General features: G+C 43.6%; 1 protein-coding gene across 4 annotated transcripts in view; it reads left to right on the plus strand.

Annotated features, from left to right (window-relative positions):
• FRMD6 (FERM domain containing 6) overlaps positions 1 to 23,726 on the plus strand; it is an 81,410-nt gene extending 57,684 nt beyond the window's left edge. For all 4 annotated transcript variants that reach the window (XM_079769426.1, XM_079769429.1, XM_079769428.1 and 1 more), the window contains exons 7-14: positions 2,220 to 2,375; positions 5,675 to 5,740; positions 6,521 to 6,589; positions 9,142 to 9,316; positions 13,623 to 13,958; positions 15,356 to 15,487; positions 18,399 to 18,490; positions 20,854 to 23,726. In XM_079769426.1, the coding sequence (XP_079625552.1) occupies positions 2,220 to 2,375; positions 5,675 to 5,740; positions 6,521 to 6,589; positions 9,142 to 9,316; positions 13,623 to 13,958; positions 15,356 to 15,487; positions 18,399 to 18,490; positions 20,854 to 21,138 (1,311 nt within the window). In that variant the 3' untranslated portion in view covers positions 21,139 to 23,726. The remainder of the gene's footprint in view (positions 1 to 2,219; positions 2,376 to 5,674; positions 5,741 to 6,520; positions 6,590 to 9,141; positions 9,317 to 13,622; positions 13,959 to 15,355; positions 15,488 to 18,398; positions 18,491 to 20,853) is intronic.
• Positions 23,727 to 25,220: the final 1,494 nt, after the last annotated feature.

The following is a 25,220-nucleotide window of genomic DNA, read 5'->3' on the forward strand; positions in this document are numbered from 1 at the left end:
ATGGCCAAATCCAGTGAACACTTTCACTTCCTGAATTTCCCAGCTGCCCTTGACATGTCACCCCTTCCGATCATGGGAGATTTCATCCAACTGAATGCTTTCAGCAGCCACCTCTCCCCTGTGTCCGTGAGATCACTGTTCACCCGGAGGCATCTCGGATTCAGAATGTGCCGGGTCAAATTCATCTTCTTCCCGCCACCTCAGTTCTGTTATTCCTGCCTCCGTGTTCCTAATCTCAGCTGGCGGCACTGCCGTCTACCCAGTCACCCAGAAACTTGAGAGTCACACAGAACTCCCTCCCTGATCACCCTTCCTTCTCCCCGTCCCATCTACTCAACCAGAACGTCCTCTTACATAAACAGCTGGTAACCCATCACCCAGCTTAAGAACTAAAATTCTCTTGTATTTTTGTTAACTTCCTACATGACTATCTATTGCGTCCCTTCCTCACCGTTGTTCCTCCACCTCCCAGCTCTTGTGAGTACTCAGCTATTGCTTTTGCTTCGAAGGACGCCTCCAGGGCTCCCAAGCATGCCTGAGGAGCTTTGCAGGACGTGGCCCCTGCCCGCCTTTCCAGATTCCTTTCTGACTGGCCCACGCCTTGAATTGTATGCGGTAGCATCGTCCAGTCATTCCCGTGTCTCCACACCTGTGGAGGCTCACACTCGGACCTTTCTTCCTCCAATTCTTTTAGCCTGTGCAGCCCCTCTGCCTGTTTCACCTAACTCCTTCCCACACTCAGCTCAGGGGTAGCTTCCTCTGGGCAGACTGGCCGGTGCCAGCACCCCGCCTCTGTGCTCAACAAGACCCTGGGTGGGGGTGTTTTACCTCTTATTTTCAAATAGCTGTTTATCTTTGGGCCCCAGCCCTAGTAAACTTAGTGTTTCTTGGTATGTTCTAAAGGTCAGACATAAATTTAACCTTTCCTGTTTCCTCAGCACTTCACATTAAGGTGCTCAATGTAAGTTTTTGTTGACCGCCTGACAGTTGATTGATTGTGCTTCAGTTGTTGGAAGAGAAACCACAAAAGGTGTCAAGCTTTTACATAGCAATGTCTGTTGGGACAAAATTAGCCTGCCTTTGCATTCCCTAGTTGTCATCAGGTGCTCACTGAGCCTTGGGCATTTACGTCGGAGCTTCCCATCAATGTGCCGTGGCATCCAGAGTGCCCAGGTACCAGTGTCCTCAACCCTTGGGGTCACCAAAGTCACTGCTTCAGTGCCCTTACAAATACTATTTTCTCTGTGTTCCCTGGCCTGAACAAGGATGACAAATACTGACATAGATGATCTTCATGTAAAAAGCATCTAGGAAGAAAAATCTGTAATTTGAGTTCTCAGTAAAACTTGAAAATTGGCCAGCAATTTATCATGCTTAATTCAATAGAAAGAAACAAAATGTCAGTATCTATAAAACATTTTACTAGTAAAACTAAAAATGCTCTAGTTTTTTTTTATTCTGATGATTTTAAACATTACTCTAGTTTACGTTGCGTAATGCCACAATTGATAATCCTTATGAAACCAGGTAGGACCTTTAACTAATCGACACCTTTGTCTTAGCCTGCAGCTGCTAGATGCTGTGTACTTTTGACATCTAAAAGCTCAGGCTCCTGTCTGATGAAAATATAAGCCACAGTGAATTATAATGAATGTATGAAATAAATGGTTTTCTCATAAGTATTCCAATAGACTGTTCATATCAGCCTCTTACGCAAAAACCACACGTTTCAGAGAATTTCTCGCAGTCCCCTGCCTTTTTTTGGATTAACATTTAGAGTCTCCCACGCTGTGGCTGTGATTTTGGAAGAGTTAAGTAGGAAGATGTGCTGACAGGAGATGTATTTCATGGTACCAGTAATTTTGCAAGGAGAAGCAATGATGTGTACAAAATTTTGCAAGTTTGCATGGTTTTGTTTTTGGTTCGATATTTTTTTGGTTCTTGGTGAGTTGAAAGCCAAGAGAACATATTTTTCCCATTTCTTGTGATTTTTCTTCATAGATACTCAATACTGCAGCTCCATTGACTTTGTCACTTTGAGTATTAGCTGATTCAGCCTAGTACTATAACCGATGGTGAAAACAGAGTGAAAGTGGGAATTTTCTAGTGGCTGTTAGCTAGTTTATATGGTTTATTTAGGTCCTTGTCCTTCTGTCACGGGTGAGGGTATGTACACCCCCCGACAAATGTTGCATTGCATGCCCGTTGTATTCCAACAGGTTGTTGCCAAGAGAGGGAAGGACTACATCCTGAAGCACATTCCAAACATGCATAAAGATCAGTTTGCACTGACTGCTTCCGAGGCTCATCTTAAATACATCAAAGAGGCCGTCCGGCTGGACGACGTGGCCGTTCACTACTACAGATTGTATAAGGTACAGACGGCCGCGTGCCTGCTGCTTCCGAGAAAAAAACTCCTTCTCTATCACAAGGGGCTTTTAACCTCTCATCTCACTGTTTAAAGGGCTTTCAAAAAAGTTTCACGTGACCCGCTGTTTGTCACCGCAGGCCATCTCGGAGCGGCCTGGGAGAAGGATGGAGGCTCTCCTGGTTCTAATGTTGCGATAACACGGGGGCTACATATTGTGAATCTGGCTTTTCGGTGAAAAGAAATACCATGGTTGTTTTTCTCCTCTCCAAATCTGCATTTCTGTCTCGGGGAGTGACATTGGCAACTTCTTCGATCATTAGTTTTTAATATTCCCCAAAGTGAAGTCATACAGCATCATATCCATTAGTGACTAGAGCATCACAACGACAGCTAGTGCTTATTGAGTCCTGTGTTTATGGGGCACCCTTTCTATTGATCCTTTAAAAAAAATCCTCACAATTCTATAAGATAGGAACTATAATCTTCATTTCACAGACGAGGAAACAGACTAAAGGCCACAAAACTAGTAAGTGGCAGAGCCAGGATTCAACCCAGGTCTATTTGAAGCCAGAGCCTGTGTGCTTTCTCCACCGAACGCTGTGATGTTTGTCACTCCCTTTTGTGTCCTCTGTATCCCTCGCCTCATTGTTTCAGAGGTCAGAGGTCACACACCCAAATAACAATTGGGGCCAGGCTCTGCAGGGAATCCCTCACACTACATTTATGGGATCCTGTCTTCTCTCCTCCCCACTCGTGGCCATATTTCACTCCTGAATCCCCACTTCTGTATCCAGAGGTATATTCTCCAACCGAATAGGATGAAGTGGTTCAGAGTGTGGTCTCTTGAGCCTAACTTGTGGGATTGACTCCTAGCTTCACCTCTCATCGTGTGACCTTAGACAAGTTACTTAACCTCTCTGCTTCAGTGTCCCGTAGTTAGATGGGGATGGTAATGACCTACCTCTGAGGTTCATTGAATAGGTAAAGGACAGTGGATAAAAGGTGCTTCAAGCAGTTGTTACCTTTGTCACTGTTACTATGCTTGGTATCACTCCATGCCCTTTGCGGTAAGATTAGCACCACTACACCATTGGATATACTGATGGCGAGCATATTGCCTGGTTCAAAAACTTAGGAAGGAACCAACGGATGGTATTTCTTCTCTCTTCCATGTTTAAGAGGTGCACTGTTAATGCCCTGTCATCCTTGAAAGGCATAAGTGAGCTCCATAGTATCTTTTTGGCTAAATTCCTAAAGGACTTGGCTATCTGTTTGTTTTTTTCCTTAAATTTTGTTTGTGACAATTTATAGGAGAAAATTCAAATAAATGACATTTTTGACAATCAGCTTATAATTTTAAAATATATGAAAAGTATTAATAATGCATTGAAAAGACTGTGGCTTTGGAATCAGATGTCCTATATAATAAAAGGCTAATATGCAAATTGCCCCCCTCCTCCCAGCCGGTCCTGCCCCCATCGCTTCTCCTCCTCCCCCTGATCTGGGGTGGGGCCAGCCTGCCAACCTCACATATCCCCTCCCCCCTGGCCGGCCTGGCCCAATCAGGGTGGGCTGGCCAGATCCAACCCCTGCACAAATTTGTGCCCCGGGCCTTTAGTCACTTAAAAACCCTGTATTACCACTGATTATTACCGGATCCTAAGTAAATATAATTGTAATCCTGGGCCATCTATTAAGTGGGAATGATTCCATACATTTCCAAGGTTGGGAAAAATTCTATGAGATAATGAATCTGAAATAACCAAGTGGAGTGTCTAGTACATTAGTGATTCTTATTTGATAAAGAAATTTAGTATTTAAAAAAATCTTATTGGCCCTGGCCAGGTCGCTAAATTAGTTAGAGCAGCATCCCCTAAAGTTATAGGTTCAATCCCTGGTCAAGGCACATACAAGAATCAACCAATAAATGCATAAATAAGTGGAACAAATAGATGTTTCTCTTCCCCCGCGCCCCCCCCCCCCCCACTCTCTTTCTCTTTCTCTAAAAATCAATTTTTAAAATCCTATTAAGAACTATTTAGTGAAGTAGATAGCCTCAATTTATCTTGTATAGAAATCTTTCAAACTTACTTAAAGTGCGGTACTTCTACATGGCATGGAAAATGACTCTAGTCTGCTTAAAATGAGATAATTAATCATAGTAATGTAACTGAATGAAGTGGGAAATAGATATCATTGCCTCATGGGCAGAAATTTCATTCTTCGGAGAAGTCAACTGGCAGCCACTGAAACTGCTTCATTTAAGGCCTGGTTACAAAATGGAAATAAGGTAGATGGAGGATAGGAAACATCCTGAAAAAGAAAAAAAAAAGAATTTTGTGCTCCCTTTCCAGCACTGCACACCTCATACGTGCACAGCCAGTGTTTCTATGAGCACAGTCTTACTTCAGGAAACAATGAGAACGGCCTTGAAAGGGAAATTGGCCTAAACTCTTAGTGATGGATTGGTTTCTCTTACTATATGTGCTTTTCGTGATGTAAAAATACGTTGGTTGGACAGAAACAGCCCAAAGAGTAAAAATAGGCTATGTCTTTTCTTTTCTGTGCCTGGTGAGGATGCATTTTCAAAAAATACTTCTTAACCATGTTCCTGGGGAAATGGCCCTATAATAAAGATCTGTACATATTTACTTTTTTTACTGAGAAATCTTATAGTGAGAATAGTTTAGTTACTTAATAATGTTATGTCTCTTTTATTTTATACTCTATGTTTTATATATACTTTTACAGATGAGCACTTAAAAAGATGTGGCCCAAGTTCTAAGTACATTCTTTTTTTTTTAAGTGTTTATTGTTGCAAGCATTTCATATGTCCCCTTTTTTCCCCGTTGATCCCTTCTAGCCCACCCCTGACCCCAGGCCTTCACCACACTATTGTCTGTGTCCATGGGTTATGCATAAATGCATATAAGTTCTTTGGTTGATCTCTTCCCACCTGAGTACATTCTTAATTGGAGAATTTTTTTCCTTATGTAGTTATACTTTATTGTTTATAGTTTATGGGTTAGCTGGTAGAATGTATACCATTTTGGTAAGTAATAATTGAACATTTAAAAAATAAGTACTTTAAAAAAAATTTAACCGATATAAAACTTTTACAGCTTTATTATTTGTCCTCATGAGAGACCCTTAAGTATTTAGGCTTGCCTGTAATCTTAGCTTCTGAGCTGGGAGATTTACCCAGTTTTTAACATATAAAGTCTGGTGCATCTCAGAATGTAACTATGATTTTATATTCAAGGTTCTAACGTAGACATTTTTCGTAAAATTGTATTCCCCCAGGATAAAAGGGAGATTGAAGCTTCTCTGACCCTCGGGCTGACCATGCGGGGAATACAGATTTTCCAGGTGAGTAAAGGAGAGAACTGAGTGTCCAATAGGCCCTGCTCTGTCTCACAGCGACAGTGTGCCTCTGTGGTCCTGTGATAGCTTCACCCGCCTTTTGTGGCCATGGATTGGTCGTTGCTTCCCGTTGGTGTGCACAGATGTGGACGATGTGGGATAGACAAAGGGATCCAGTCCAAACCATGTAGTAACAAGCCTTCCAGAACAGAAAACAAAAAGCCAAAGATTGGCCCGTTCATAACTTTTCCTGTGTGTGTCATTGACATTAAATATACTCTAGTATATTTTTGTCCTCTGGAGCATTTATAGTTCTAAAGATGACATATTCATTTTCTGATAAAGCTTGTCCCTTGAGTAAGTAGGTGGGATGGTGCAACAGCCATTGACAAGGGGGAGAAAAAGCCTCTTTCTGGGAGAGCTAGGAGAGTATCAGGATATCTTTCCTTTGATGTAGGCAAAATATCCACGGATGAAAGTCTGAGTACCTTGTCTCATCTCCCGAATGCCTGAGTCTTTCGGACTTTTTATTTAAATTTAGGGATAGGCCAAAGGAGGAAGGATTGCCTTGAAAGGGCCAGTTAATGATGCAGTCACTCAGGAACCGGAAACTACTGAATCGTATCACTAATCTTTTAATTACTGTCTGCACATCTCCAAAGAGAGATGAGGACCTCTTTCAGATTTTAATTAATGTATTTTAGTTTTCTGGGAGATAAATTAGAGTAATTTTAGTGTCTGTCTGTTTCATCAGTAACTCTATATGCATTATAATTCTTCCCGCAGAATATAGATGAAGAGAAACAATTACTTTATGACTTCCCCTGGACAAATGTTGGAAAGTTGGTATTTGTGGTAAGTTTAAAATAACTGGCTAAAATAAATTACTCAGTTGTTTGTTTTTGGAATTTTGTTGTTTCTTGTTTTTTAAGACAATATTGTCCCAGACCCAAAAGTTGATATTTTTAAGAAGTCAGCAGTGAAGATAATTAGAGTTCTTATATCCTTTTGTCACTCATCAGTAGTACAGCTAAAATTAAAGAATTTCATAGCAAAATAAATTACTAATTTTAATTTGTGTGCCTGGTCTTCACCACACTACCCTAAGTTACTCTACTTGCAAAAGAAATGTAGTGAGAAAAGTACAAGATGAGTTCATCAAGTAGAATTATTTTAAAAGTGTACAGCAGAGGGATTAGAAAACAGAAAACCATAATCACAGGGTAAGTTCTCTTCGTGTGGGGCCGGCCAGTTCCTTTGGAAGTTACTTCCTTTGAAGAAGGAATAAAGAGTGATATAAAAAGATGTTTCTATTAATATCTGACTCTTTGAAACTCATCATTATAAAGAAAGGTCTATAGTTCTTAACAGGAAAAATACCTCTATTTTTAGAATATTGAGGATGGTGGCCTTTTTTCTTAGAGCAAATTCATGATTTTTCCAGCTTTTTCTTTACTTTGCTAGCTATCTCCATTTCTGAATAGAGTTCAAAGAATTACAGTTAATAGTGTGTCTGTCTAGTAGTCATTAAAATCCACAATTTTCTTTTGTTCAGAAGCTACTGAAAAAATACACAAAGGAAGGAGGAAGATAAGGATTTGTGCACATGGGCCTCTCTCCCCTAAGGAAGATGGCCTATATAAATAAAGGGGTGTATTGCCAAATAGCACTGGGCACTGATTCCACACTGGCCTGTGAGTCAAAGACCTGTTCCTGACTTTACATTACTTTAATTACTTGGGCACAGTTCAATCTGATTTCACTTTACTCAATGTTAAGCACGGCCTGCCTGCCTCCTCCCCACTGGCTCTCCTTTGTTCCAGCTCTTTGTGAAAGGATCTGAGCTGTTTGAAATGAGTGCATTATTGCCAAACTTGCCCCTTTCATGTCCCACACTAAGTAGTCATAACATACATTTCTGAAATTGAGTGTTTTAAGGGTCCTGGACTCAGTGAATCTAGTTTTGCGTCATACTCATCTGAGGAGCGTGTTGAAGTTATAGACTTTTGTGCCTCGTCCTCCTCTCCTAGAGATTTGTTTCGGTGACTGTGGAGGAATCTACTTTGACAGACTTCCCAGATGCAGCCAGCCCAGCCCTTGCCTAGTTGTGTGACCTTGAGCAAATTGCTTAACCTCTCTATGCCTTAGTTTCTTCAGTTCAGATTGATGGTGAGGATTAATGAGTTACATCTGCTTACAGCTTGTTAAGTATCAGTTATTACTGTTCTAGCATTGGGATCCACTGGTGGTCTTTTAAAGAAGTCCAGAGGTGAAAAATTCTATCCCTGTCTGAGTTACACAAACCCATATTGCTTTGTACCAACTTCAAGTTAGAGTATGCCTCCCTCTTTGCTTCACTTCTCCTCTCCAGCTGAGAATCGTTGTGTCTGGAATACTCCTTTTTGTAGTTCTGCTGCTTTATTCATTATTAGGAAAGTGAAAGAAATTCAAAATATTCTAGAACTGTAAGGAACTCTGCCAGACTCTTGCCCTCAACTTCGAACTTTATGTTAATGATCCCAGACTTAAAGAATGTGATCCCTTATATCTCTATTGATAGACACTTGTATCTCTTCTTTCTCTTTCTTGTCCCATCCCACCACTGTCTCTTCCAGCTAGAGAAGTTTTATATATATTTTTAAACCCTAAAAAGGTAGCCAGTATTTTTCACCATCCTAATTCTATTTATTTCCTTCCCGGGATTTATCATAAGCTATAATTATTCTGTGTGTTAATTTACCATCTGTCCCACCAGAATGTGTCTCCACGAGGGTGGGGAGCTTGTCTGTCCCATTCACTGTTGTTTCCTCAGTGTCTGTCTAGCGCAGGGTTCGGTACACGGCACGCGTTTCACATATATTTGAATGCATTCTGCTCCTGGAATTTGTTTGCTGAGTTAAGTGTTGGGATTGCATTTGAGGATGCTGCATGATGGGCCCGTCTCTTCTCCATTGTATAAATGGCCTGACCAGCCAGAGACACCTAAGATCTTCCTCAGCTGTCGTACCCAGTCAGTGGTGACCAGAAGACCCTTGCCAGAGCCTTTCCTGAATTTTGGGTAACCCTCTGTCTGTGACAGTTTTGAAAGGGAACACAGTAGTTTATGTCTCAGCAAATTTTGAATGGAGCTTTATACAATAAGTCCTCACTCAAAGTCATCCACAGGTACAGCGACTTTAAGCAAAATGACGTACGGCACAACCCATTGTACGGTAGGCTAATTGACAGAAGCAAGAGTTGCGTTCCCATAGCATCTCATCAACGCTGTGACGGAACGACGTTATCCGAGGCCCTGCTGCACATCTTGTTCTGAATCTGTAGTTTTCCTTACCAAGTAGACAACGAAGGGGACCTGGGCAAATCAGAGACTTTGCTTCCCGAGTCTGATTGATGCTTTCCCTCCCCAGGGTAAGAAATTTGAGATTTTGCCAGATGGCTTGCCCTCAGCCAGGAAGCTCATATACTACACGGGGTGCCCCCTGCGCTCCAGGCACCTCCTGCAGCTGCTGAGCAACAGCCACCGCCTCTACATGAACCTGCAGCCCATCCTGCGCCACATACGGAAGCTGGAGGAAAACGAAGGTATCGCAGGCTCCTGGATGGGGAAGCAGGTGGTGCCTTTGCAGCCGTGGCCCCTGACTCTAGAGCTGCCATGAACGGGGCTTTAGGCTCCTGCGGGGTGGGATGTGGGGGCCAGGTCTCTCCAGATTCAGTGCCGCGTCCTCTTTCCGTCCCAGCACTGTTCCAGAAGGCAGAGGGGGAGCGTGGTGCCAGCAGCTGTACCCATCCCAGATGCCGAGGTGATCCCCGTCATTTAGCTGCCCCTTGTGTGGTCTCTTTAACTCATTCCACGCTTGGCTTGAAAATGCTTGTGGAAAGCCACCATGTGAAGGTTCAGGCCAAGGTTTATCTGCCCCTCAGAGCTCCGTGTAGACACGGATCCACCTTGGTTCTAGTATCCGCGGGCAATCTGAAAGTTGCTTCCAACGAAGTGGATCACAGAAATGGCTGTAGTCTCTCTTCTTGACTGCGGGGAGGCCCCCACGTCTGCCCTAGCAAGAATGACAAAGGAGGGAGAAATTTTCATCTGAGGAGTTTATCAGTCAGTCCTGCGGGGGCTGGGCTGAGACACAGACAGAATAGAGCAGTCTATTAGGAGCCCCAGAGTCCTGGGCCAGAGGAGACACATGGTGAAGAAGAGGGAGGCAGAGAGGGCCTCTAGGAGCAGGCTTCAACTTGACAGTAGTAAGCTCGTGGTTAACCCTTGATCTTGAGTTATGGCACCCTGGGGTTACTCCACTTAACACTCCAGCTTCTGATCCCCCAAAATGCTACTTTGCATATTTGTTTATCTTTTAATGCCTTCCATTTTATTTTGCAAATTCATGTTGTACTAATTCTTGGTAATGCAATTAGATTAGTAGATTTTAGGGGTTTGCGTGATCATTAGGATGCAGATTCATATCGGAGGTCCATGTCTGAAACAGATTTTGACCTCTCAGATCCAACCATTCCCACAGAATCAAGGCAATACCTGCTCTCTCTGGGCAAGCAAAAAACCTTATAGAGGTTTGCACATCTGATTGATATCTTTCCAAAGCTGCCTCTGTCTAAACGAGACCCCATTTGGAGATGTCACTGTCATTTAATTAGCGATTAGAAAGTGAATCATCTCCCACTGTCTGCCACCACGCTGCACCTGTCTTCGGAGAGAGCGGGTAAAAGTGTCAGGTGGATTGGCTTCCTCTGCTGCCAGGCTGCCAGTTCTTCTCCAGGTGACTCATCGGTATGACAAATATATCTCTCCGATGCTGACATGAATATTAAAGAGAATTCAGACAGGAAACGGTGCCAATGAAACTTGCGAGAATGGGGAGGAGACTTAGTGGGGTGCAGAGCCCATTGTTTGCCAAGTCAGCCTCGTTCCTAATTGGTGCCTTGAGAAGTTCATTTATTCCACCAGCTCTCCACCAGCAGCCTTTTAGGTAATTCTTGTTTAGGGGACTGTAGGGGGAGCTCTTTAGAGCCCAGAAGAGGGAATGAACCATACCGTCTAAGGTAAACTACCCAGCATAGTACCAGGTGCATTTGCGGACTTACATGTACAGGGCAATGAAGGAATGGAAAAATTGTAAATTGGATCTTTTATTTGGGCAAGTGTAGATAGATTTGGAAGGGAAGTCTTTCTTCTTCTTCTTCCAAAGAAAACACATTTAATTTCTCCTACTTAGAGATCCCTCCAGGTCTGAGGAAAAATTGAAACTAGTTCCTCTGGACCAGCCTTGGCCTGAATCCACTTATCTCTCCCGCACTTAAAGCCCTTTTTCAATATTGGCTCAGCAAAAGGAGCAGCACAAAAAGAATCTTATTTTTCTTAATTACATTTCATTCAGAGTCACCTTGTCCGAAATACTGTTTTAGTGTTGTATAGCAGAAAATAATCACAAGAATTCTTCCATAGTATTTAGAAGAGAGGAAGTGCCTTTGTCATTAGAAATATGTTAAGCCAACTTTATTCAGTAGCTAGAGCTTATTCTTAAGACATATATACAGAAGTCACATCGACTGCATTCTATTTTAAAATCATGCGTGAAAACCTTTGCGGTCACTGGGCTTTTCCCACAGAGGGAATAAAAGCACACTGGCATGTTGACCATCTTCGCTGTGGATGCCAGTGATTGCTAGGGGGACGAAAAGTTGCATTTTGCACTCCTTAGAACAAATTTCTGCATTACTTCAGCATTTCCCTCAGTTTGTAAGTGAGTGGTGTGAAGCTTCTTAAATGTTTGCAGAGGGTATAAGTGATGTAACATTCGCTTCAAAGGAGACAGAAGCCAGCCTCGTGGTGCACTCTGATAGGAAGTATATGTACCCTAGGCTCCTAGCAGGATCGCAGACTGGCGACTGCTTGTACCCCAGGGCGTGTACTAGTGAGTATGGGAGACTAGGATTGGCCCCAAACCTACCGGCAAGCTGAGGTTAAAAAGATTATTTGCAAAGATATAGAAAAGCTTTTATTTTTATTTATTTAGTTAGTTAGTTTTTAATATATATTTTTATTGATTTCAGAGTGGAAGGGAGAGGGGGAGGGAGATAGGAACACCAATGATGCGAGAGAATCATTGATCAGCTGCCTCCGGCAGGCCCCACACCGGGGATTGAGCCCACAACCCGGGCATGTGCCCTGACTGGGAATCGAACCATGACCTCCTGGTTCAGTGGATCCTCAACCACTGAACCACGCCAGCCGGACTAGAAAAGTTTTTAAATGATCAGATCCACAATTCCCAATTGCCTCAGACCTCCAATAAATACCCTATAGAACTTTTTCCCTATTTTTGTTTTATTACCTTTTTGCCTTCACTTGCCACCCTTCCGAGGGTCACGTGGCTATCTATTATTTTGAAAGTACAGTAAGTAGAAATTGTATGAGAATTTCGCAGACGCTTTCAGCTCTCATCTTCATGTCAACCGGTTGCCTGCAGAAAGCAGGAATCGTTAGAACCCAGGCTTACCCTAAAAAATGGGTTGGATGCACTTCTGTCTCAGTGGTGCGTGTTGGGCTGTGATGTCCAGTCCCACTCTGCTTTCTCTGTGGCCACACACACATGCCTTGGTGTTTCAGCCCGATTCCTTAGAATTGTCAGGAAGGGGCTGGCGCCCAGAAATGCACGCCCAGCCTTCCCCTAGCATCTTTCCCATTATGCATCCAGCAAAGCACATCATCATCTTCTCTTTCTGCTGGTGCTCATTCCCTCTCGGGAGCCTGTGGCGACGATACTTCAGAGCTGGAACCAGACATCAGTGGTGTGAGTGTTTTTACTTAACCAAGAAACAAGACAATTAAATCCGTGATCAGCCCCCTGAGGACCCAATTAGTCTCCTTGTTAGCAGCTTCTGAGATAATATCAACTTAATGTTTCCCAAATGCACTCTCCATTGTTAGCATTGTTCTAATGTGTCATTTCTCATCCGTATTAAAAATACAAGGAAGCTAAACTATCTTTTTGTTTTAAATTTCTGACGTGAAGCACAAAAATAACATTTTTGTGTCCGGTGTGCCCCTGCACCTCAGCTGTAACCTTGTGCTTAGATGTACTGGCTGGTTTAGCACTTGATGACAGGGACTTGCAGTGATGTGTCTCTGCATTAAAGAACAGCTCTGACACGTTCAGGAACATTTTTACCCATCAGAGGCCATGTGACACACCAGTCGTGATTATTGCGTTTTCTAACTAGATGAGAAAGTCTCACTAATTCAGCCTAGATGGAGAAAAGCAGTCTTCGCTAATGTAAACCTAAATTTTAGAATTACCTGAAAGAAATTCTCAGAAGAACCGTTTTATTTTAAATTGTATTCAACAAGTTAGAGCTAAACAAACAGTGGACCAAATGAACAAATGAAATGAGTGGCAATTAGCATAATTACGTTTATTCAACAGTCTCCTATAGTAGTGCTTCTGAAATTACCTGTGGGGAAGGACCAGGTTTTTTAAATTTCTAATCCACGGTGGACTGATACTTCTGCAAAGTACAAAAATCACCGTGGTGGCTGCCCTGACAATGTCAGATTGCTCAAACACTTTCTAAATGTTGATTCTCAATTACTGAACTTATTTCACTGTGGGACCAATGGCAGTTTGCTGACACGAGGTGGTCGGTCACGGAGCGGCCTTCTCTGGTGTTTGAAGCTCTAAAACCCTGAGTAGTTTAAGCGCTCCCCTCAAATGTGTCGTCCTGGCTTTTATTCACTTGGCAGTGTTCTTAGGTGGAGAGCCTGTCAGAAGATTCTGAGAGTGAACTTGTACTTGATCTTGGCCTGATGACTGACTCACTTAAGCTCCCCATGGTTGAGTGTAATGACCATCAGTTGTTTCTTCCCACACAGAGAAGAAGCAGTACCGGGAATCTTACATCAGTGACAACCTGGACCTTGACATGGACCAGCTGGAAAAGCGGTCCCGGGCCAGCGGGAGCAGTGCGGGCAGCATGAAGCATAAGCGCCTGTCTCGTCACTCCACCGCCAGCCACAGCAGTTCCCACACCTCGGGCATCGAGGCGGACACCAAGCCTCGGGACCCGGGGCCGGAGGACAGCTACTCCGGCAGCGCCATCCACCGCAAGCTGAAGACCTGCAGCTCGATGACCAGCCACGGCAGCTCCCACACCTCAGGGGTGGAGAGCGGCGGCAAGGACCGGCTGGAAGAGGACTCGCAGGACGATGGTAACCTTTCCCCCAGGCCCTCCAAGCCGACAGGACAGCCCCCATCCTTATGGCTCATTTCTTTTTCTCTCCTAGTTGTTTTTCAGGTATTAGTTCTACAGAAGTGATACCTGCAGAACAACTAAGAAGTAGTAAAATAGAGAAGTGTCATGCCACCTTCCCCAATGACTTGATTGGGTTGTTTGTGAACAAAACATCCCTCTAGTCAGGAACCTTTGCCACCACAGGGTTGGGTGGTTGTAGATTCTAAGTTTTAGGATTTTATGTGGAAAAGTTAGTCCCACAGCCCTTGGGTCTGCATTTCTGATTTCCACATGAAATAATCATTGGTTAGGACAACAGATTGGATTCAATGATAGTGACATAAATGTCTTGAACTTTCCAAAAAAAGAAAAAAAGAATTTTGAGTCCAGGCCATTTGATTAATTAGTATTTCTTAAATACTCCTCATATCACCAGAACGCTAGGGAGTATAAAAGAAACACAGCACCTGGCCACTGAACTCTGTGGTGAGGAAATAAGATAAAGCTGGACAGCCTACATCAGCCAAACTTAGCATCTGTTTACATCTTTTTAATTATTTTTCTGCCTCAAATAAATGCTATAGCATTCAGGTTTGGGGAAGAGATACTGACTCCATTAAGGAAAGCTGCAGAACATGTTTGGTTACTATCGAATTCATGTAGTAACCAAACTGAGTCACTAACTTCCCTGAGACTAGGCAGCTGTGGGCAGTGGGGAGCTCCATGAACTACTCATTCTCTCTGTGTCAACAGTCTGCTTTGGCATTAGCCAAATGACCCATCGGTCTCCGTTTGCCCGTGACTGAAGCATGGCAGGATAGCTTTTCTTCTTTCTTAAAGAGTAAACAACCATTGACAAATCATGGTGTTGGAAGACCTGTGGAGAACACAGCAGTCTTGTGAGAAAGAGAATAAATAGTATCTGGTTGAGAATTGACCCAAGAGTGGACTGCTGTAAAGCCTCATAAGCCAACTTATTTTCAAATATGAATAACTAGAGGCCCAATGCACGAAGATTTGTGCAAGAATGGGCCTTCCTTCCCCTGGCTGCCAGCACTACCTTCGCTCTGGCCCAGAGCCGCCTTTCTGCCTTCCCACGCTGCCCAGAGGCCCGGAGCAGCTGGGGCAGTGCGGAACGCCTGCGTCATTGCCATGGCCACTTGGCGCCTGTGTATGCAAATTAACCCGCCATCTTCGTTGGGTTAATTTGCATACTCACTCCTGATTGGCTGGTGGGCGTCGTGAAGGTACAGTCAATTTGCATCTTTCTCTTTTATTAGTGTAGATTATATAGCCTCCCTCAGAATGTGGCTATGCATTATGGTGATCATTTCCCTTTATGCCGCTACATGTCTTTTCCTTTTTCTGTGTCAGAAATAGAGATGTTGGTTGATGACCCCAGGGACCTGGAGCAGCTGAATGAAGACTCCCTGGAGGTCAGCCCGGACATGTGCATCTATATCACGGAGGACATGCTCCTGTCACGGAAGCTCAATGGACACTCTGGTGAGCTCTCCCGGGGAGTTCCCCTTAGCCGTATGGGTTTTGTTTTTAAACCTCAGTTACCTTCCGTTTTTTTCACATGTCATGAATTAATCTCTGTTCTTTAGAGAAAGATGCCTTAGTACAAGTACTGTCCAAGTGGCCTGGACACTTATTGTTATGCCGCTCAAAGCTTTGATTGAGTGAGCTACCCTGTTAGGGTTGGAGTGACTGCCGTTGCCCTGTCAAGACCCACAGTCCCGCCCTAGCTGGTGTGACTCAGTGGATAGAGCATCGGCCTGTGAACTGAAAGGTCCCGGGTTCAATTCTGGTCAAGGGCACATGCCTGGGTTGCGGGCTCGGTCCCCAGTGTGGGTCATGCAGAAGACAGCCAATCAATGATTCTCTCTCACCATTAATGTTTCTATTTCTCTCTCCCTCTCCCTTCCTCTCTGAAATCAGTAAAAATATATTTAAAAAAAAAAAAAGACCCACAGTCCCCGATGCTGAGCCTCTCCCATGTGCATGGGCAGGGAATTAGATGAATAAGGCCAGCACAGCCCCCCCCACCCTGCCACTCACTCTACAAGAGCGCGAGGGACCATATGGGAGAATCCCACTGGCTGGCCTAGCTGCACCCTGCCTTCAGGTGCTCTGCCAGGAATAGACCTGCGGTGGTGGCAGGATCCTCTGCCTGAACAACAAAGATCAGCAGGCCGGTGCTCTGGGCATGCTTAGCTTAGTTCTTACCCCCAGCTTTCCTCCCTTTCTGCCCATTTGTTTTATTGGGTTGAGTTTTTCTTACAAGTAACATTTCAATGTGTATTAAATATAAACTCATAATTATATGCACATTATAGGTGCACAGACAGCACACTCGCACTCACTGTGCGTGTGTGCATGTGTGTGCATGAAACAATGTACACGAAAGTGCTTGTGGGGAGTGGGTACAAGGGAAGCATTTAACACAGAAAGTTATTTCTATAGGTTACTAGCAGTGGCTAAATGAGAATCACATTACAGTTTTGTTTTGTTTTTAATAAGGTGGGAAGGTACTTAAATTATTTGGCCTTAAGGACTTGACCTACTCACTTGCTTCACCTGTTTGCAAGAAAAATGTCAGTGATCTTCCCATACATCTCCAGCTCTTGTTGGCAGTTTTACCTTCTGAAACATTTCTTGGGGATGCTTCACTCACATGCCGCCGTCTCATAAGGAAGTGTCAGCCCTGGATTTGTGTTTCTAAGTATCAGCAGGTTGCCCCTGAGCACTGGGGTGACTAGGGACCCTGCTGATCTTCCCTGTGGCCTCCCATTTCAGGTTCTTACCATTGACGAGGATTGGCTGCAGGAGGTATGGGCCACAGTGTCCCTGTCAGTTAAGAAGAGCGTGTTTCGTGTGCAGGCCCGCTACTTCGTGCTTTTCATGCACATGCTCTTTAATCATCATAAAACTCTATTGCAGGGGTCCTCAAACTTTTTATTTATTTATTTATTTATTTTAAATTTCTTTATTGATTAAGGTATCACATATTTGTCCTCATCCCCCCATTCCCATCCCACACCCCTCCCCACGGATGTCCTCACCCCACTGTTGTCCTTAACCATTGGCTAGGCTCGTATGCATGCACACAAGTCCTTTGGTTGATCTCTCCCCCCTACCCCAACCCTCCTCTACCCTCCCTCTGAGGCCCGACAGTCCGATCGATGCCTCCTTGTTTCTGGGTCTGTTCTTGTTCATCAGTCTATGTTGTTCATCATTTCTCCTAGATGAGTGAGATCATGTGTTACTAGAAATATACTTATAAAAACTGAATGTGAGACGAGCAATAATAGTTATGCTGACAGGCAAATTAATCAGTCTGTAGTGAGTTTCTTTCTGGACCAACAGTTCTTTTGAGACCCAATTTCAATGTCCACCAGTTCCTTATGTGTACATGTCGGCACTGACCCCTCAGCTCTGGATGGTGGACAAATGGTGGTAATGCAGGTCCGACTCCCTCTGGTTTGGTCTCGCCCGGACCCAGGGGCATGACCTCACCCGAACTCAGTGGCGCGCGGCCTCACCCGGTCCCGGGACCCAGCATCACCTGGGCCCCGGGGTGCGTGGCCTCACCCGGACCCAGGTGCGCGCGGCCTCACCCGGACCCGGGATCCAGCCTCATCCAGTCCTCAAACTTTTTAAACAGGGGGCCAGTTCACTGTCCCTCAGACCGATGGAGGGCCGGACTATGGTTTAAAAAAAACTATGAACAAATTCCTATGCACACTGCACATATCTTATTTTGAAGTAAAAAAACAAAACGGCAAAAACACCCGCATGTGGCCCGCGGGCCATAGTTTGAGGACGCCTGCTCTATTGGTAGGTGCTGCTGTCAGCCCCCTGTATATGAGACTCAGGGTGGTTAGGTAACTGGCCAGGACACATAGCTGATTACTTGTCTGGGCCAAGGATCAACCCAGATCTGTGTGACTCCAGAGGCCAGAGCCCTCCCACTTACCCACTGCACATCCAAGTGGACCAAACCGAGAAGTCACTGTCCAGGTGGGATTAAGCTCCAAGCTGGTGTTATGTGGAAAGTGGGAAGATTGCAGGAGACCTAGAAAAGACACTCCTTTATCCTGCGGTCTTTGTTTTTACTACTAACTTCATCATAGATAGCTTCGTTAGAAGTTTATTTCAGAAAATTCAGGCTCTAAATTTCTTCCTATACTCAAACCCCACATTCATCTCAACCCACCCCTCACCCCAATTTCCTATAAGATAGAGGATAAAATGGGTTCCATCCTGGTTGTCTCCTACCAAAGAATCACTGTGAAATTTTTCCGATAATGGTTAATATTTGATCTTCCTTTTTCAGTAGCAGCAGTATCTGTGGCAAGAGGTCTGAATAATGTGAAATCTTCATTGCTTTTTTTTCTCTGTTTTACTTTAGGGTTGATTGTGAAAGAAATCGGTTCTTCCACCTCCAGCTCCTCCGAAACAGTTGTCAAACTTCGTGGCCAGAGCACCGATTCTCTTCCACAGGTATGGAGGGAACTGAACACTTTAAATAGCAAGTCAGCATGCAGATTTATATAGAGAGGCGAAAATTAAAAATCCTGAGGAAATGATTCTTACCAGATACATGCATTATGGTTTCATTCTGAACTGACTTCCAATTTATTTGCTTGTCCCATTTATCTTGGAGTGGGTTTGGCTTTGGATAAATTATGCACCTTGTGTCACACTCCAGGTGTCCAGACCTCAGGCTGACTGTGTGTATATGTGTTGATGGACCACAACATCGGGTCAGGTGTGCTGGGTAGAGGTGTTTCTCCACACTCTGATTCTCCTGTTCAGAGTAAACTTTCGAAGTATACTAAGGGAGGATATTTGATAACCTACTCATACTAATGATAACCTAATCATACTCTAAAACTCACGGTTGCAGTATTTGGATAAAATGTACAACTCATATTGACCTCTATTTTCTGCATGCTTGCTATCTCTCCTTACATGTCTCTTTCTTGGGTTCTCTCTTTTTTTTTCTTCTGTGTATTTCTTTTATTTCATTTTTTTTTTCCTGCATTCTGGTAATTTTTGCCTATTGCCTTTTTCTCTCTCTCTCTCTCTTTTTTTTTTTTCTTATTTGCCCTTTCTTCTTTCATTTATGTAGTCATAATGTGAAATGACATTTTATTAAATATTTTTCTGAGCCCAGCCAGTGTGGTTCAGTGGTTGAGCATCAACCCATGAACCAGGAGGTCACAGTTCGATTCCCCAGCAGGGCACAGGCCTGAGTTGTGGGCTCGATCCCCAGTAGGGAGCATGTAGGAAGCACCCGATCAGTTATTCTCTCTCATCGTTGGTGTTTCCGTCTCTCTCTCCCTCTCTCTGAAATCAATGAAAACATATTTAAGAACAAATATTTTTCTGAAAGCTCTACTGCGTAATTTTTTCGCATGATTAGGAGGAATGAACTCCAGGGTCAGACTGCCTGGGTTTGCACCCTGCTAGGCCACTAAGTGTTAGCTCTTATTGTACATAAATGTTTGTGGGGCACAGCTAAGGATCAGAGTCCTCACCTAGGAAGTGGGGAGAGCATTCCTGTGCCTGCCTTGAGGATTTGTGGGGATGACCTACGAAATTCTCCGTGTGAAAGCACATGGGCGCCTGGGAGGACATGAGTACAAGGGATGGTCATCTCCAGGGAGTGCTCCAAGGTGACACTTTCTGGTAAAATATTGTTGGGCTCGGACCCTCTTCTCTCCTCCTGGTACTTTTGCCTCTTAATTCTAACAGCATTGTTGGCCTTTGTGGTGTTCCGCAGCATAAGCGAGAGATAATAATGCCTCGTTTCCATTAATAACCCATTTAGTATCTTCCATTTATGTAATTATCTGAGCCATTTTTCAAACTATTTATATGTTCAGCCAGTACCACCTCTTGGGATAATGAGCTCCAGAAGTCTGTAACCCGCTGTGTGAAGCCTTTGGCAGAACACAGCCCCTTGGGGCGTTCAAGAGCTGCCTCTCAGGCCTGGCACCTGCCTCCCAGCCTTCTCTGCACCAGGTTATTCTTCCACCCCAAGAATTCTGGCTTTTTTAAAAAACAGTTCTCCAATCTTTGTTTCTGGAGAAACAATTAATTTGTTTTTCCATTTCCTATTAACATAATAACAGACCTCAGCATGAAAGCATTGCCACACTGAACTGCCGTATTCCAAAGAAACAGCCTCTTTACCTATACAGCCTTATTTTAAGACAATTGCTTGATTTCTGAGATGCTCGAGAGAGTTGGATTCGTGTTGCATTTACTTCTCTATGCCTTGGATTATTCATTAGTAAAATGGGGAGAATAATAGCACCCGCCTCATAGGGCTCGGCTCATAGGAAGATTGAGTTGATAATACACGTAGCGTGTTTATATCAGGGCCTACCACCACGTAATAAAGGCTCAGTACACGTTAGCTGCTATTCCTGTTATTGGTGGTGCTGATATTTTTCTTCTCAGGGGTTCGGGTGTTTCAGATTAGAAACCTCTCTGACTTACAGGGGGTTCCTTAACCCTTTTTTTTTTTTTATTGATTTTTTACAGAGAGGAAGGGAGAGGGATAGAGAGCTAGAAACATCGATGAGAGAGAAACATCGACTAGCTGCCTCCTGCACACCCCCCACCGGGGATGTGCCCGCAACCAATGTACATGCCCTTGACCAGAATCGAACCTGGGACCCTTCAGTCCGCAGACCGACGCTCTATCCACTGAGCCAAACCGGTTTCGGCGGGTTCCTTAACCCTTTATGTAGTTTCGCCACCTCTCTCTTTAAAACAAGGTGAATCCTGGTATTGCTAACCTTTACCTTGAGCCTGTCCTCTTCAAGTTGTTTCAGACTTCCCTTGTTTTGCAGACTATATGTCGAAAACCAAAGACTTCCACGGATCGGCATAGCTTGAGCCTCGACGACATCAGACTTTACCAGAAGGACTTCTTGCGCATCGCCGGTCTGTGTCAAGACACCGCTCAGAGCTACACCTTTGGCTGTGGCCACGAACTGGACGCGGAGGGCCTCTACTGCAGCAGCTGCCTGGCTCAGCAGTGTGTCAACATCCAGGACGCTTTCCCAGTCAAAAGAACCAGCAAGTACTTTTCCCTGGACCTCACTCACGATGAAGTTCCGGAGTTTGTTGTATAAAGTACGTCTGCGTGCAGCTCTCCGGCAGGCAGCCCGCTGTTCCCCTGGGGCGTGAAAGCCATGAGTTCTTTCTTATTTCTCGTGCCATATGTCCCTCACCCAAAACACAGCTCTTTCTTTATATTTGCGACGGAAACAAAGCCTTGGGACAATTGCACTTTAAGTATTACACAGACGTGAAAGAGAATGTACAGCAAGACAAGTGCCTGGAGTTCATGACCCTGTGGGAGGAAATGTGCTTTACTGGTTACCGAGCCTTCAGAACATGGAACCGTGGTGTGTGTGCTCATCGTTCTGTTCTTTTAGTCCAATCACACGTAATAACATCATGGTTTTTATCATGGGGATGATGTGAGGTGTGTGTGCCTGTATATTTTTTTTTATCACTCCCTCATGAAATGCCCATGTTTTGAGGGAGGAGAAAAGAGTCTCCTTTTTCTGGAGAGACCGTGGCCTAGCCCACACCCATTGCCGCCTCACTGGGGCTGTCCCAGCGTGAACACTGGCGAAGCAGTCAGAATCAGTGCGTCTAGCAAGCCAAAGAGATGTACCTGACGGAAGTGCAGCCCAAGGGAGGACCGGCAGGCGTGAGCGAAGCAGTAACCGAAGACCCCATGCTGCATGCGGCACCTGTGACTCCTCCGTGCCCAGTGCCACATCCTCCCCCTGCTCTTCCAGAAAGGAATAGAGCAACTGTGTTCATGTCACAATGTATTTTGTAGAGTTTCCAACACTGTTTTCTGTTAAAACGATGGAAATGTCTTAGAAAATGTTCGTGCTTAGTGTTTGTTTTTCAAATAAATCAAGAACAAATTATGGTAATGCTAGTTTCTGCTTAACCAGAAATACCCTAACTCTCCCCAGATGTTATTATACATATATAAATACATGAGATAGTGCGTGTTTATACGTGTGTAAAGCTTCCGTGACTGTCTTATGTACGTGGCCGGTCTTGTTGAATAGGGAGGATGCGTCATTGAATGAATGATACCTACAGACAATCAGTTGATTCATATAGTTTAAAATGACTATTTCTCATGTGTCTTTTGCTGTGATTCTCAACCCTGGTTGCATAATAGAATTATTTGGAGAGGTTTTAAAAAAAATGTCTGGGTCCCACCTCCAGTGAATTTAATTAGACCCAGGCGGACTGCCTTTTCCTGTAAAGTTCTCCAAATGGAGCCGGTATCAGCAGAGCTGAAAACCATGGATCCAGAGGATGTCTTTTTTATTTTGACATAAAAGCATCCAGAAAATGTTAGTGTTTGAGAAAGGGCCATTTTAAAGACAGTTTCTGTCACTGCTCTTAGGATTTAGAAGGAAACCAAGTCCGGGGAATGAACTCGTCAGCCTTTAGATGTAATGGCCTTGCTCGCTCTTTACGAGAGAACTTTAGCACAGTGTCTTTCTATGAGATGTTTTAAATGATTTCATATTTAAGCATTTGTTTACCATATTTTGATATACCATTTTTCTACCTACCAGGTTTTATTAAAAAAAAAAAAGAAGCAACACTATTATTTTCTAAAGAAACAGTCATATTTTTATACAAAGTTAAGTTTTCAGGTAACAAAGATATAGATTTAGGAGACGGCAGAACACGCAGTGTTACCCATGGATGGGAGTCAGTATTACAGACACACACGGGAGCACACTCCACCTGCGCGGTGCCCCGCATGCCCACGCAGGCTTGGCAGGGCCGTGTGCACACAAGCCTGGTCAAGTCAGTCTAACTTGACACTTTAAAAGGAAAAAAAATTCTGTAGAGTTCTATAGACATGGAATCATTGTACTTTTATCCAATGTTTTGAAAGAACCAAAGTTTCAGATATCAGAATGTATAAAAGTATCTCAGCCTCTGTATAAAAGGGTGAAAGTGCAAAAGGATCATCTAAGTGACTGTTTTTCTTAGCCATCATCACGAATTCACCGTTTCCTGTAGATGCTGAAGGGACAGGTCCTGGGGAAGTTGGACTGGAAAGAGCCCCGGTCACAACGTGCCGTGTTTCCTCAGCTCTCAGTGTTTCTTGCAAAGATCAAGAAAAAAAACATAAATGTATTTACTAGGTAGCGCTTTTTACTTTATTTTCTCTCAACTTCCACCTGAGCCACGTCTTCAGGGTTCTGCCAGCACAGTTGGTGGTTTTGCACACCTTCTTTCTAATTGGATTGATGCGTCGTCTTGTGGGTTTTCAAGAATGAAACATGCTGAGGACACTTTTGTTTTGTGACCCACTGTTTGCAGTAGAATTATATATATGTATATGAAAATCCATTTTGAATACCTACATTTTTGTATTTGGAAATTGTTTTAAAAATAAAAAAAAGTATAAAGCTGTTATTTATTCTGCATTTGTTAATGTCCATGCTAAGTTAGTGTACCGATTTGGTATGCACTGCTTCTACATTTGTATTTGCAACAGTGAGCTTTCTATCTACACAAACTGTAAAGAATCCTTTCTGTGAAAGGATCGACATAGCAGGATGATACCAAAAGTGTGTAAAGAACAAACTGCATTATTTTGTAATTATTCTTATAGGCATTTCATGGTAAGATCAACAGTCAATAAAGTTACTTTTTATTTGTCTTTGGGTGCTTTTTGTGTTATTAGAGTTCTCAACTAAGCAAAAGGTGTTTAAGAGTGAATGTTTCCTTTGTGTCTTCTTTCCTGTGATAGAGCACGTTAAAGGACAACCTCACGTTCCCGCGAGATAGATGCCGAGCCCTGCCCTGTGCCTGACCTGCTCCGCCTGCGCTGGAAGTGCACTTGTTAGCGCGTTTAGTCCTCGTATTCGCAGAAGGCAGGTACTATCGTTGTTCTTAAGTCAGAGGTGAAGGAACCAAGGCTCCAAGCGGCGGAGTCCAGTCAGGGCGGCTGTGACAGCCACTATTCACTTCCAAATTATGGGGCTGAAAAAAACTCTTCTTCAAATATATTTTTTTATTTTTTTAAAAATTAACTACTATAACTTTTGCCCTTAAAACAATCATCATTGGAGTGTTGGTTTTAATTGCAAAAAGCTTAGTGGTTGCATTTACCTAGTTATTTCTAAAATATGTTTTTATTGGCTTTAGAGAGGAAAGGAGAGGGAGATAGGAATATCGAGAGAGAGGCATCAACATCGATTGGCTGCCGCCTGCATGCCCCTGCATGCTCAGTGGGGATTGAGCCTGCAACCTGGGCACATGCCCTGACCGGAATCGAACCAATGACCTCTTGGTATATGGATCGACATTCAGCCACTTAGCTGCACAAGCTGGGCAGTGGTTGCATTTAAAAGCAAGCATTCATAAGACTGAGTGTGAGGGCAATGGGCATAAAGGACAGAACCCAGAACTTCGAGTCCATGGACAGGATTCTGAAATGCCCTAGCCCTCCTAAAAGAAAATCCATTACCTTATTTTTGCTCCTGTTTTCTTGGCTACAAAAAAAAAAAAAAAGGGAATAATAATTCAAAGAACTGTTGAGGATTGAATAAAATAATAGGTATAATATGCCCCAGATGACTACAGTGGGAAAAAGGAAGGTTTTCAAATCTGACGAACATTGAACTTGTATAGAATTGAGACATTGGGTCACCTGGAAGCATAAAATCCAAAACACAAGCTTTCTAGTGCAGTGTTATGAATTTTGCAGAGTATTTGGTAAATTGGAGGCAAGGGGAGAAAATAGCTGTTTGCCTACTATGTGTCTGATATTACACACATCATGTCTAATCCTCACAACCCTTTGAGGAGGTGTCACTCCCATTTTGTAACTGAGGAAACTTAAAATTGTCCAAGATCCTACAGCTAGTAAATGATAGAGCAGAGTTTTTAACCCAAACTTGTCTCCAAAAGCTTTGCTTTTTGTATTACGTACCATGTTACCCATGGCTCTAGAGAAAACTTTGAATCTAATGAGGAAGACAGACTTAAAATTTTGATGGTGTGATAAATGAAATGTCTGTTCATGCACTATTTTTTTTTTAGCACCCACTCACTCTGGCAGACACACTCAAGGCTATATAGGTATTAGCACAGGCAGTGAAGATGTAGGGAGTGGGAACAGGAGTGGGAGGATCAGAGAAGGTTTTACTTG

The sequence above is a fragment of the Cnephaeus nilssonii genome, assembly GCF_951640355.1.
Source record: "Cnephaeus nilssonii genome assembly, chromosome: 4".
Classification (NCBI taxonomy): domain Eukaryota; kingdom Metazoa; phylum Chordata; class Mammalia; order Chiroptera; family Vespertilionidae; genus Cnephaeus; species Cnephaeus nilssonii.